This window comes from Crocuta crocuta, unplaced genomic scaffold, assembly GCF_008692635.1.
Source record: "Crocuta crocuta isolate KB4526 unplaced genomic scaffold, BGI_CrCroc_1.0 scaffold234, whole genome shotgun sequence".
NCBI classification, from domain to species: Eukaryota; Metazoa; Chordata; class Mammalia; order Carnivora; family Hyaenidae; genus Crocuta; species Crocuta crocuta.
The window spans coordinates 2,386,968-2,399,130 of NW_027529647.1; the positions used below are offsets into that span (position 1 = coordinate 2,386,968).

At 52.5% G+C, this 12,163-nt stretch overlaps 2 protein-coding genes across 2 annotated transcripts in view; both read right to left on the bottom strand.

Annotated features, from left to right (window-relative positions):
* The window catches only part of KCTD5 (potassium channel tetramerization domain containing 5), a 31,021-nt gene extending 25,996 nt beyond the window's left edge, over positions 1 to 5,025 (bottom strand). The window contains exon 1 of the mRNA XM_077762773.1: positions 4,850 to 5,025. Within this exon, the coding sequence (XP_077618899.1) occupies positions 4,850 to 5,025 (176 nt within the window). The remainder of the gene's footprint in view (positions 1 to 4,849) is intronic.
* The window catches only part of PDPK1 (3-phosphoinositide dependent protein kinase 1), a 48,640-nt gene continuing 36,557 nt past the window's right edge, over positions 81 to 12,163 (bottom strand). The window contains exons 13-15 of the mRNA XM_077762774.1: positions 7,108 to 7,165; positions 6,151 to 6,303; positions 81 to 5,828 (exon numbers count right to left, since the gene is read on the bottom strand). Of these exons, the coding sequence (XP_077618900.1) occupies positions 5,712 to 5,828; positions 6,151 to 6,303; positions 7,108 to 7,165 (328 nt within the window). The 3' untranslated portion in view covers positions 81 to 5,711. The remainder of the gene's footprint in view (positions 5,829 to 6,150; positions 6,304 to 7,107; positions 7,166 to 12,163) is intronic.

Sequence of the window (12,163 nt, forward strand, 5' to 3'; positions counted from 1 at the left end):
CCAGGTTCCGGGCCCGGAATTCTGGTCGCGCGCGCGCCAGACCCGCGCGACCCCATCAAAGAAGAGTTACGCCAGCAAGCTTCTACACTCTACATGCTTTTTTATTACACTACCGAGCATACGTGGAAAATTCATCATCCAGTAACTACGTCTAGAGCACAAATACTTGAAAAAAAGAGAAGAAACAGATTCATTAAATTATGATTAAATCATTGACCAAATAGAAAATTTATATAATAAAGCCAGAAAAAAAGTTGTAAAATATAGTTTACAATAATTATTCACATTCAAGGCTGTACATCAATACATACAACAACGTGGCCCCGAACATGAATTCAATCCAAATAATTCATATATTAGATTTTAAATAACACAGACTGAACTAGAGGCCAACAATAGCCAGCAAATAACCTTATATAAGAATAAAAATACAAAAGTGTATATCCTAATATCATTGCATTATCTGTTTTCATAAGTTTTAAATTTTTGCTTTGCCTGTACATCACAGTTACAGCTACAGACCAGGTAGAGAATTTTACACGTCGTAACTGACTGCCACCAACCTGAAAGACAGCTAACATACTATTGATTCATCCTATTTTGTATTAAGGAACAGCTACAGCAGTTCTAAATACTGCAGAAATTTTTGTCAACGTCCAATCAAACTTCTGATAACGATAAGAGGCTTTTCACCAGCAAAATGACCCCTTTTCATAAGTCATTCTGCCAGATGGGTTAGGCGAGGGTGGATCAAACACTAAAAAAAAAAAAAAAAAAGGTCTGCCTTTTGTAAAAAGTTCGCCGTACATGAAGTTTGGTGTTTCTTCCTATTTAAAGAATATGGGTTCTGCGGAAAATTCAGGTGTCCATGTAGGCATGGTCAGGTGCCCATCACAGCTGTCTGAGATACAGATAAAACTGCTCTTGGCCGGAACAGACCAGTTCTCTGCAGGCAGCCTGATTCACAACTCTGCAATCTTGGGCCAGCAGCCTGCGCCCCTCAGAGGCTCTGGGAGTGACTCCTGCCCTGATTCACGGCACCTGCCATACAGGCTGCCTGAGAGGGAAGGGCTGTGTGAGTCCCCATCCGTTCACTTCAGCTCTGGATAAGAGGAAACAATGTGGAAAATCATATACGGCAACATCTCCAAGAACAGGGCCCTCACCATAGGCTGGGCAGTGAGCACCAGTCTGTGGAGCTGCCAGGGCACAGGGGACTTGGGGTGTCAGAGAAGGGCAGGGAATTCACTTCCGCACAATCCAGCCATAATCTCTGGTGGACTCAAGCAGCACTGAGCACGGCACCTAAAAAGTCTCTCGTGGGCCTCTCCCCTCAGGGTCAGTAGACCCCAAACTAAAGTGGAGAAACTAAGAATGAAACCAAATTGGGTGGTGTGGACTCGATGACCACCAGACAACCTGAAACAGTGTGAGCGAGGACAGGGGAGAGGTCCTTAAACCCACGTCGGCCAGGACAATTGCACTCCACAGTGAAAAGGCCTGGCCACTGCGCTCTACTGACCCGCTAAGACCTTCCTACTGAGTCCCAGTTTGAAGAGCATGAGGGCAAACAGATTTCTGGAAAACCCAACTGTCTACATGGTCTTTTTCAACTAGAGAATTCGCTCTTTTACAGATTCCAAATGGCCCAATGTACTTTCTGAGTGTACGAACCTAATTACATATCATCCAGTAAGCATGTGGCAAGGTCAGTTCAACACTTTTCCTCTCAGCTGACTGTGCAGATGCACATTCAGTACCATGTGGACACAAAGCGCGAGCTTCTGACAGTATCGCAGAGCACTGGAAAGCCGCGGCAGCGGGGACGGAAGGCTAACTAACATGCAAGCATAACCAGAGTCTTCAATGAAAATAAGGAGATTAGCTTTTGAAAAAAATCTGCCACAAATGGACCTGAAAAAGGATATCATTTTAGCATTATAAAAAAGAAAAGAGCAGTCTTATTAAAACATTCTTTGGAACACACATCTTATCAGAAACGGATTTGTTCAGAGTCTGCAGGACACAACCAAGGAGATTTTGTACTGAACTCTGAGCATCTAAGCATCAGAACAAGATGGAGGAAGAAGGACAAACCACCTTTAAAACAAACTCCTTGACCCCAAAACACTACTTCTAGGAATGGCCAGGGGGCAGGGGGGATCAGAATCAAAACCAAAGATTTAGGAGGATATTCATCACAGCATTATTTAAATAGTGAAAAACCAGAAACCCTCTAAGTGTTTCACAACAGGGAAACGGTCAGATAAATTATGATAAATTTATAACCATTAAGCTCTACAATCACTAAAAACAATGTTTTATAATCATTGCTCATGACATGGAGAAACGCTTAAGATAAATTATCAAGTGAAAAAAGCTGAATGCAGAACAGTGTATGTTTTATGTTCCCAGTTTAGTTTAAAAAGAAAACAAATGTGTCTATGGGAGGAGGGGAGAAGGTGGGCTGTACACCAAAAACGTTCACAGTGGTCTTTTCTGGGTTGGTAAGCCTACAGCTGTTTTTTTTTTTTTTTTCCAGAAAACAAATGTTTTAAGAGAGTACAGAACCACCCGGAGCCCGTGACAGCACGCTGCCCTGGGCCCGTGTAAGGGCCACAAATACCACAGCGTGGCCTTCGGGGACTGGGGCAGGTGCGGGTGCCGTGGGCTCCGGCACGACCATAAGAGGCATCTTCCCCAAAGCAGATCTGCAACAAACTCCTGAGAGCCAAGGTTCAAAGTGCAGGCCCAACACAGTGCCACGCACCGCGCAGGGCTCTGAGCGCCCCACGGGGCTGCGGGCTACCACCACCCGCCACCTGCGGTCCTGGTCGCGTCCACACAAAGAAGGCAGGAGACAAGTGCACCCAAACCCGGCTTCCTTGAGTGCCCAGACTGGGGCAAGGACAGCAGGCCATCCGGGCCCTAGATGACCACAGCCCTGCTCCCTCCCCTCCACACCAGCGAGCCCAGGCGGGGTGGGCCGGCTCTGCCTGGCGGGCTCTCGGGTTTGGCACTTACACTTCCCCTTGCCCTCTCTCGGTAGACAGCCGGCTCCTGGATCTGTCAATCAGGGCATGTTCTTTCTCACCTCTGGGTACATCATCTGCATTTCCGTGTAGGTCTGTGCATGTACTAGACTGACAGTTACGTCCACATCTTAAGAGTATAAGGCACCTGCATGCCGGGACAGGAGCTCTAAGGACAAGCTGGATAAAACTAAAGCTGACATGAGGAAGCACAGGGTAGGAAAAGAGAAAATGTGGGCATTAAAAAGGGGGGTAGGTGGGTGGGGTAGAAGGCTCTGAGAGGAGAAAAGTAACCTACAGAGAAGGGCTCAGCTGTCACTGGCTCAGGCAAGGGCAGTCACTTCAACTCTGTCAGCTGCAAGCTCAACCTTGAACCCCTCGTTCTCTGGTTCTGGAGGTGAAGATGGAGCTTGGGGGTTAAGCCCAGGAGGTAGTGGCGCCATCCGGGAAGAAGGCAACGGCCGATGCGTCTCGCCCAGAGCAGCCCAGCCAAGTGCTCTTGGGAAAGCCCAATACCAGCTCTGCTCGGGTCCCTGTAACCAGATCCAAGAATGCTGTGCAAGAGCAGGCCCCTAGGTCTCCTAACGGCACACCCACAGACGTGGGGGCTCTGACAAGGTTAAGTTATCAATATGGGAAATAAGCTGGAAACGAACTTCCTGAAAGGGCCAAGCTAGACTGACTTTTTGAAAAGCAGGTGAACACACATAAGCCTTTGCAAAGGCAAGAAAGAGGAAGACAGGAGACTGGCCTGCGACTCCAGCCCAGGGCAGTGTCCCGCTCCTTGAGGCACCCCAAGGGCAAGCACGCCCCCCGACACCTTGGCACCCACCTAGGTGCAGGCATACACACTCACATGCTCATGTGAAGCTCTCGCAGAGTGGTGCACACAGCCTGAGTGGAAACCACTGGCAAAACCTGGCAGCGACTCTGCTCCCGTCCACTGCACCCCACAACCCCCTCCCTGGGCCGCCTAGAGGTGGGATATCCACAGCCACACTCCCCTCCCAGGCTAACAAGGGCCACTCTTATCACTAAGTCAGTTTGAGAAGGACTCTTTTCTCTGGATTTGGGCCACCTGTCAACACAGGGTGATGGATGTTTTTCCTCAAGACAGGAGACGGGTGGGGGAGGGAGGAGGCAGGGAGCGGGGAGGAGGCCAGAGTCTTCTGGGAGAATCTTTTCCGTGGAAGCCTTCTGCTGGTGCCTTCCTGAAAGTCTCAAGGAAACCCTTCATCCCTTAGGGACAGAGGTGTGTCTGTGAGCAGCCTGCAAGCAGGGAGCCTCCCCGTCTCCAACAGGGGACTGAGGACTGCCCTCCAGGGACGGCCTGAGCAGGGAGAGAAATGCACAGCGGCGCCCTCCAGGCCAACAGGCATTCTCTGCCCAGGGAGCGGCAGCAAAGAAAACCAAAGGACTTGTAAACCTTGGACCCCCCCCATGGCATACAGCTTCGGGCCGTCTGAGGAATACAAGGAAGCCTGAAACCAGGGGGCGAGCAGACAGGGTGCTCAGGCCCCGGTGTGGTGTTCCTACCCCTCGTGCAAGGGGAGCAACGCTTTCTTCCAGGCCAGGTCTGCACCTAGATGGGGAGCAGAGGACCTGGCAGCACGAGGTGGCTTCCAGGCCCTCGCCGCAGAGATGTGCCAAGTGCTCAGAGTTATGCAAGGAGAATGTTCAATCATGACGGAAAGGGTGCGTGTGGCAGCCGGGAGCCTGCTGGCGCCCGGAGTCCCTCAGCCCTGCTGAACCCGCGAAGCTCACCTCGGAAGAAACTCTCAGGAGGAGCTCCCCGAGCGGCACTCCCTGCCACCTACCCTACCACCCGGGCCTTGCGTAGAGCAGGGCGGGGCCCCACCTCCTGCTGCAGCCGGGTGCCTGCTTCTGCCAGCGCTCTTTCCGGGCCCGCACCTGGTTTCCAGCCACATACGGCCACACTGCTCGGAAGCCTGTTCAGTCGGAATGGCCCGCTGGCACCCTCCAACCTCGGCATCTCACCCTGACGGCCCGGGCCACGTCTCACCACCTGGAGCCTGCCCGACACACGCAGCCCACGGAGCGAGCACTCACAGCCACAGAAATCTCACAGCCAGAGCTGCACGAGAAGGCAAGCGAGGGGCCCTGGTGGCGCACGGGGAGGCATCATTAAATCGGGACATAAGAAAGGGAGCAACGGACCAAAGCCAAGAACCCTCCCACCCCGCAGAGACGGAGGCCGACTCCCAGCGGAGGGGCACACGGCTCCCTGCCGAGGGGTTCCGCGATAACCCAGTGGCGGAAGGAGCCCAGACACACCCCCCGTCCCCTCGGCCACAGGAGGACCGGCCAGCAGGTGACCAGGGGATGTGGTGCAGAGCTGGTGACTCGAGTCTGTCCCACTGGCCCGGGCGGGAATCAGGTGGACGTGCACGGCGCTGGGTCCCCGTGGCCAGGAGAGCTCGGGGCACCTCCACAGAGCACAGAGAGCAAGCAAAGCGACCCTGAATTCCTTTTCGTTATTGGTTTTGTTCTTTGTGTGGTTGGGTATTTTTTTTCTTCTTTTCTTTTAAATAAAAAAGCTGCAAGGTTCCGCCGTCTGCGTCCCCTGTGAGATGGCTGGCAGGTGGTCTGGAAGCGTCCCGATGGCGGCGAGCCGCGCTGGGGCACGTGTCCTGGCAGCGAGGGCAGCAGCCTGGGATGTCACTGCACGGCGGCGTCCGGGTGGCTCTGGTACCTGTGTCTCCACACTTCCTGGATCTTTTTGCACCATTTGTGAGCATTCCCACTCGGGTCCATCAGGTAATACGTCCTGTTTGGCTGTGGAGACAAAACCAGTTTAATGCTCCTGAGGGAGTCCCGCCAAGACCAGCACCTCGACCTGTCGTGAGAGAGTGCAGAAGAGACCGTCATCCCCACTATGGCCACTGCGACACCCACGGGAAGCACACGAGCATGTGGGGCTTTTCCTTCACTTGCATGCAGACCTCAACTCTGCAGGAAGGGCCACAGGTCCCTCGGGAAGACGAGCCCAGGTGCCTGCTGGCCCAGCTCGGGGCTGAGCCGTGGACATGGGGCCCCGGAACACAGCAAAGGGGGTAACACCAGCCCCTCAAAGGAGAACCCACAGAGACAAACTCACCGTGTGGACAAAGAAGGTTTTAAAGTTCTTGGCCTCTGGTCGGAGTTCTTGTGACCATGGAATTTCACCTTTCAGGACTTTGTTGACAGGATCCACGTAATACAAGTGTGGCCCTTCTGTGAGCAGTAGCTGTCGTCGTCGTGCAAACAAGCCCTGATGCAAAATGAAAAGGGCCTGCTTGTCAGGGCCCAGAAGAAAGAGGAGGTGGCACATAGCGCTGCCCCCGAGGCCGGGTCATCAAAGCAGCTCAGGGCACCAGGGACGCTGCCAGCCCTCCATTCACGCACACAAGACACGCCCCCCCCAACCCCCCACCCCGGATGAGCCTCTCACATCCAAGAGGGGCAGGAGGAATGGGGCGCCTGGCCTGCCCAGCCTTTTGGAGCTGGGTCCCAGCCTCTGCACTGGTCACTGTGGCTGCCACCCGGGGCAGTGGCAGCATGGGCAGGCGAAGCCAAGCCGATTCTGTGAGGCTGCCGTAGCCGCCAGGCTCCTCACTCCTCACGGGGTCCCATCTGCTGGGCTGCCCTGGGTGGGCAGGGTGCCTGGCATGGCCAGCAACGGAGACCGGGAGCCTGCCCTCAGAGAACATTTGTGGAGTCTGATATTTTTGACACAACTAATCCATTGAGTTAATCCATAAAATGTCAGAAATAAATAACAATTTTGAAAAACCATTCTAATGAAGTAACAGCTCGCTAGAATATGAAAACCCCAGTCCTGAGCCAGAAACGAGAGGTTGTATTTCTATTTTACCACAGCCTTCCTGTGTGGTTTCAAACGGCTTCCGCTGAGTGGCTGAAGTCTTTCCTTAGCCATCAAATCGAGAAATGCTCTTGTAGAGAAAGGGAACCCAGACCAAAGACTCCGTGTGCAACCAAAAAGGGAGGCCAGGCCCCGACCCAGAGCGGACAGGGAGACAGGTGCTCAGGGCGGTGTGGCAGGAGTCAGACTTACCTTTCGCTTATCTACCGGACCCATCTTTAGTATCAAGTTATTTTCTACAAACTGGTGCCTATAAAAGGAAGAAAGCAAGAATGAGACATTGGCATGAGTCAGGGACAGAAATTCTCCCCCAACTCTACTCAAAACGAACTTCTCGAGGGCAGGGCATCTGGGAGCTTTGCTCAAGCCTCCTCCTTCACAGCCCCAACTCACTCCAGTAACTCATGAGGCCCCAAGTGCTACAGAGCGTGCAAGCACCCGCTGCTTCCCAAATTCCCATGCAGGTGTGGACCAGCATCTATACCTGCCAGCACTGTCACCTGCTGCTACCTCTTGCACAGAGGTATCTGCGAAGCAGCAAAGGTGGCGGCAAGGTGGCGCTACAGACCTGCACGGTGACACATGTCCTCTTTGATGTGAACAAAGGTGAGGTGAACACAGAGCCCCCAAAAGGGTGGAGGCTGCTGAGAGTCAACCTCAGGATATATACTGTTGGCCACGTGTTACCTGCCCAAGCTGGGACCCCAACTGTATACTCAGAAACCACCAAGTAGCTGAGATTCACAAATTCCTAAAAGACCCATGCTGGACTCGGTTTAAGAACATCTTGCTGGTGGGTGTGCCTGGGGGGCTCAGTTAGTTAAGCAACCGACTTCAGCTCAGGTCATGATCTCACAGCTCGTGACTTCAACCCCCCACATCGGGCTCTCTGCTGTCGGCACAGAGAGCCTGCTTCGAATCCTTTGTCCCCCTCTTTCTCCATCTCTTCCCTGCTCTTATATGCGTGCATGTGCACTCTTATTCTCTCTGCCTCTCTCAAAAAAGAAACCTTAGTGGGTGCCTGGGTAGTTCAGTTGGTTAAGCGTCTCAACGGTCATGGCTCAGGTCATGATCTCAACGGTTCGTGGGTTCGAGCCCCGCATCGGGCTCTGTGCTGACAGCCAGCTCAGAGCCCGGACCCTGCTTCAGATTCTGTATCTCTGTCTCTCTCTGACCCTCCCCTGCTCACGCTGTCTCCCCCCATCTCTCTCACCAAAAAAAAAAAAAAGAAAAAAAAAGAAACCTTAAACAAACAAACAAACAATCTTACTGGTGTTTCTACCATAATAACAAAGCACTCCTAACCCAAATACAGCAGGGATTTGGAGAAAGCAAGAAACTCGACTTTGACTTAATACACATTATTAGCAAATACATTTCACTTTGACTCCTGGGAGTTTCAAAGACACCATTCTAATGTCTAAAGGCTATCTCTTTTGGTTAAATGGAACAGCTGCCAGTTTCTGTTCTGTGTGACTTTACTGAAATTCTTGATCTGGGGGATCTACTGTAGAACATAGCATTTTATGTTTGAAAAGGCACAAAACAACTGTTACCTCAAAAAGTGACAGTTTTACCATTCCAGTATCTGAGCCTGAGCGTACATGGGACCTAGTACGTGTGCAAGGCCAGCCAAGCCGGCACCAGGCTCAACTGGGCCTGAGGGCTGTCCCCAGACTAACCCATCCAGACCAGCGCCCACTCCAGAGCCCGCTATGGCCCCATCCTACTTCTAAGGGGATGTAGCAGCATGTGGATTTTGAAAACTAAACAGAATTTTACCTCCCTCTCAAAGGTACTTAAAAACCAAACCAAAGAACAAAAACAAGACTTGAAACAGAGAGTTGGAAATAAACGCAGATTTTGGAAAAGGAGATACAGTGATCTCCTGCAGCACGGAAATACACGTATCGAATAGAAGCCCCTTCTAGTCAACAAGCCCCAACACAGAAACATTGGATGTGCCCTTCAGAACCACAAATAATATGGGGAGACTTGAATTAAATTATACTGGGTGCAGAGGGGAGCTCAATTTCAGCCCAGTCTTGTGAAAGATCCCACCACCAAGCCCTCTGGGCAGCCGGGCCACTGCGGCACTGGGCTGAGGGCACCACAGCACCGGGGAAGGCCAGGAGGACAGAAGGAAAGACGTGGCCTTCCACTGCCAGCCCCCATCTTCGCAGCCTCACGTGGGTTAACAGGAGACAGAATAAAATACTCAGGTTTCCCCCGAGCTTGAAAAACTAGGAAAGATTTTTTTCTCAAGGACAGTTAACTCTGCTCCCCGGTCACCAGCAGCCCCAAAGCGATCGGACTCCCGACAAGGGAAGAAGAGCTAGGAGGGAGGGCACATCCGCCAGGCCCGCAGGGAGGAGTCACTTTCTCTGTAGCAGCCAGGTCCACACAAGCACAAAAAGCACCCCTAAGTACACAACAACCAACATGAACAAGGAGACAGGTGGCAGAAACCTTCAGCAAGCCGGGGTCAGCACGTGACGTCTGCAGAGGACAAAGTAACAGACAGGAAAGGCTTAGAGTTTCAACAGAAAACTGAGCAAAGGACACAAACTAGAAATTCCCAGAGAATAAGTGACCTGGCAACATTCTCCATGGCCCTAAATAAACTAAAGTGAGCTCCCCTTTTCACATGCCCTACTGGGGTGCCCTGGCGTGTGTGAGCACCCCGTGAGAACTCTGGAAAGCGGTGCTCCCGCTCAGCACCGGTGCCTGTGGCCCTGAACTAGCTGAATAGCAATTTGGAAATGATGTACTGAGAGGTAACCCCACTGCTGGCGATCCACCCTCAGAAAGTAAAGAAGAGCGAAGACCAGGAGCACCAACTTCCACAAACGATGTTTCTGCACCAGCGAAACCGAAACCACAGCACTGGCTCAGCCGCAGAACATTCTGGCACCGCAGAGAAGCCTCTACTTCATCTCCGTGGTGAGGACCCCACGGATGGCCCTACTGGGCCGTGAGGACCAGCACGCCCCTTCCTTGCCACATGTGTGCAGGCAGGAGGCACGGGGCCTCGCGCCCTGGGCATGACAGCCAGCGCTGGTTCCCGACTGGAACCCAGTGGCTGCACTGAAATGAACCCAAGGCAGGACGCAGAGGGTCACAAGCTCCATTACTGGCACAAGCGCCACAACCCGGTTGTGCACAGCCCGTGGTAAGCTGCCAGTGATCTACTTTGAAGGGTGATGGCGTTAAGATACTCCTTCCTGATTCCACGGTTCCCTCCTCCTCACGCTCGCCTAGCAGCACCTTCCCCCACCCAGATCCCAAAAAGATCATTTTCGAGGATGCAAGCTTGAGGCCACAAGCAAGCCTGAGCCATCTCTGTGCACGGTCGCTGTCAGGACAGCCGAGCAGGGCTGCCGGAAGCCCGATGTGGTTCTTCTGACTGCCTCGGGAAGGCTCCCCACACCAAGCTTTGACACAGGTGATGGAGGGACAAGTGACTGTGGCCAGTTGACTCTAAAACACCAGCTCTTGGGCCCCCCTTACTTCCTCAAACTTTATGGAAGATCCCAAAGAGATATCCTTTATTTGGGTTGCAGCCACTAGTATTTAGGTATGAGAAATTAAAATGGAAACATTTCCAAATATTTAATTCATAAATACAAAAATAAACCCAACACATACTAATATAAATGCCATTTTTATTCAAGGGTAATTTTTTTCCAAAGCGAAGATAGTTAACGTGAAACAGGAGCCTTCTACACATTTAGCAAATCTCCTTAGAGTATGGCTTCACGTGGAGAGTGGGGGTGGGGGGTGGGGGGGCTCCTGCTGCCTCTGCCTGCGCACGGTGTCCCGGCTGTCCCGGCTGAAGCCACTCGACCAGGGCGGCTCCTTCAAGGTCCCTGCCACATGGAAGCTGCGTCCCCAACAATGGGCGTTTCACACTCTGCGGCATCGGAACTCAGCAGTGTCCCTGGCACTCTGGACGGCTCTGCAGCCCTTCTGTGATTTTACAGCATCACACAGCACTCGCCTGAAAAGTGGTGGCTTGCTGGGTTACGCAGACTCCACAGTGCTGACAAATTCAACATATGACCATCACTCCCTATTCTCCTCAAAAAAAGTCTTTAAGTACTGGGAAGATGTCAAGCTCACAGTGACGGAGTGTTTCCCGAATCTCTAACTTTGATTTTATCACTGGTAATAAACACTGGCAGCTGTCTGTCTTTAAAGGACAGGCTAATTCTGCTCATTTCCCAGAAAAATGGGCGAAACGGCCGAATTCGAATAACCATCGTCTGCCAGTAAAACTCTGTAGTGACACGGTCTTCATGGCACGAGCAGCAGATCCCACCCCCAGTGCCAGCCATCACGTGCGGGCTCAGCTCGAGGCGGCTCCCGGCTGAGTTGGCGGCAGAGGTCCTTCCTGCACACTTCCCACTCCGTTATTCACACTACTGACAAATCAGGAGTTTTAACACGACTACTTGTAAGTGAGGCAGGTTTCTTCCCTCCCCGCGACGCGTGGCTGTGGAGATCAATGAGAAGCTGAAGGATGAGGAGGCTGCTCAGCTCAGCGGATACCTTGTGGGACTTCCAGAAAGATGGGAAGGACTAGGCCTTCCGGCTCCCAAGCTGGAGAGATTCAGTGCCTCAGTGTGATTAACCACGAGCGTCTGGTTTTCATCCATGTGCACGGATCACAGTTTGCTTGTCTCTTCCTAAATATGCGAATCTGGGCTCACAGGCTCAAAGCCAGTGCCTGGCTTAACGCTTGCAATTCGAGCAGTATCTGGGGATTCATCCACGTGTAAAGCAAAAACACAACTCGGCGGGAGGGATGCCAACTCACTCCTTGTGTCTGCAGCCATCTCCTTAACCCCGTGAGCTACCGCGCCACGGCCTGGGGCAGCACCGAGCATCTTCGTCCCACTGTCACCCAGTAGCATCCACAGCCCAAGGCTCCTTGGTCTCCCAGCTTTCGTGTGCATTTCTCCAGCCTGGACAATGTGACTTCTCTGTAATGTGATACTGCCTGGCTCTGAAAAAGCTCCTCGTGTCATGTACAATTACAACACAGAATTCCTTTAGGGTTCAAACTCTGAATGACGGGCCTCTGATGCTGCAGCTTCACTGGCACCGTGACGGGATGCCAAACGTTCTGTTCAGAGACACCCAGCGGAAGGCAGATCCCTGTGAGTACGCTGCAGCTCCTGCAGTCCCGCCCAGGTCTGCGGGTGGACCGCTCCCTCTCTGACAGGCAGGACCTCCTCTTCAGCCC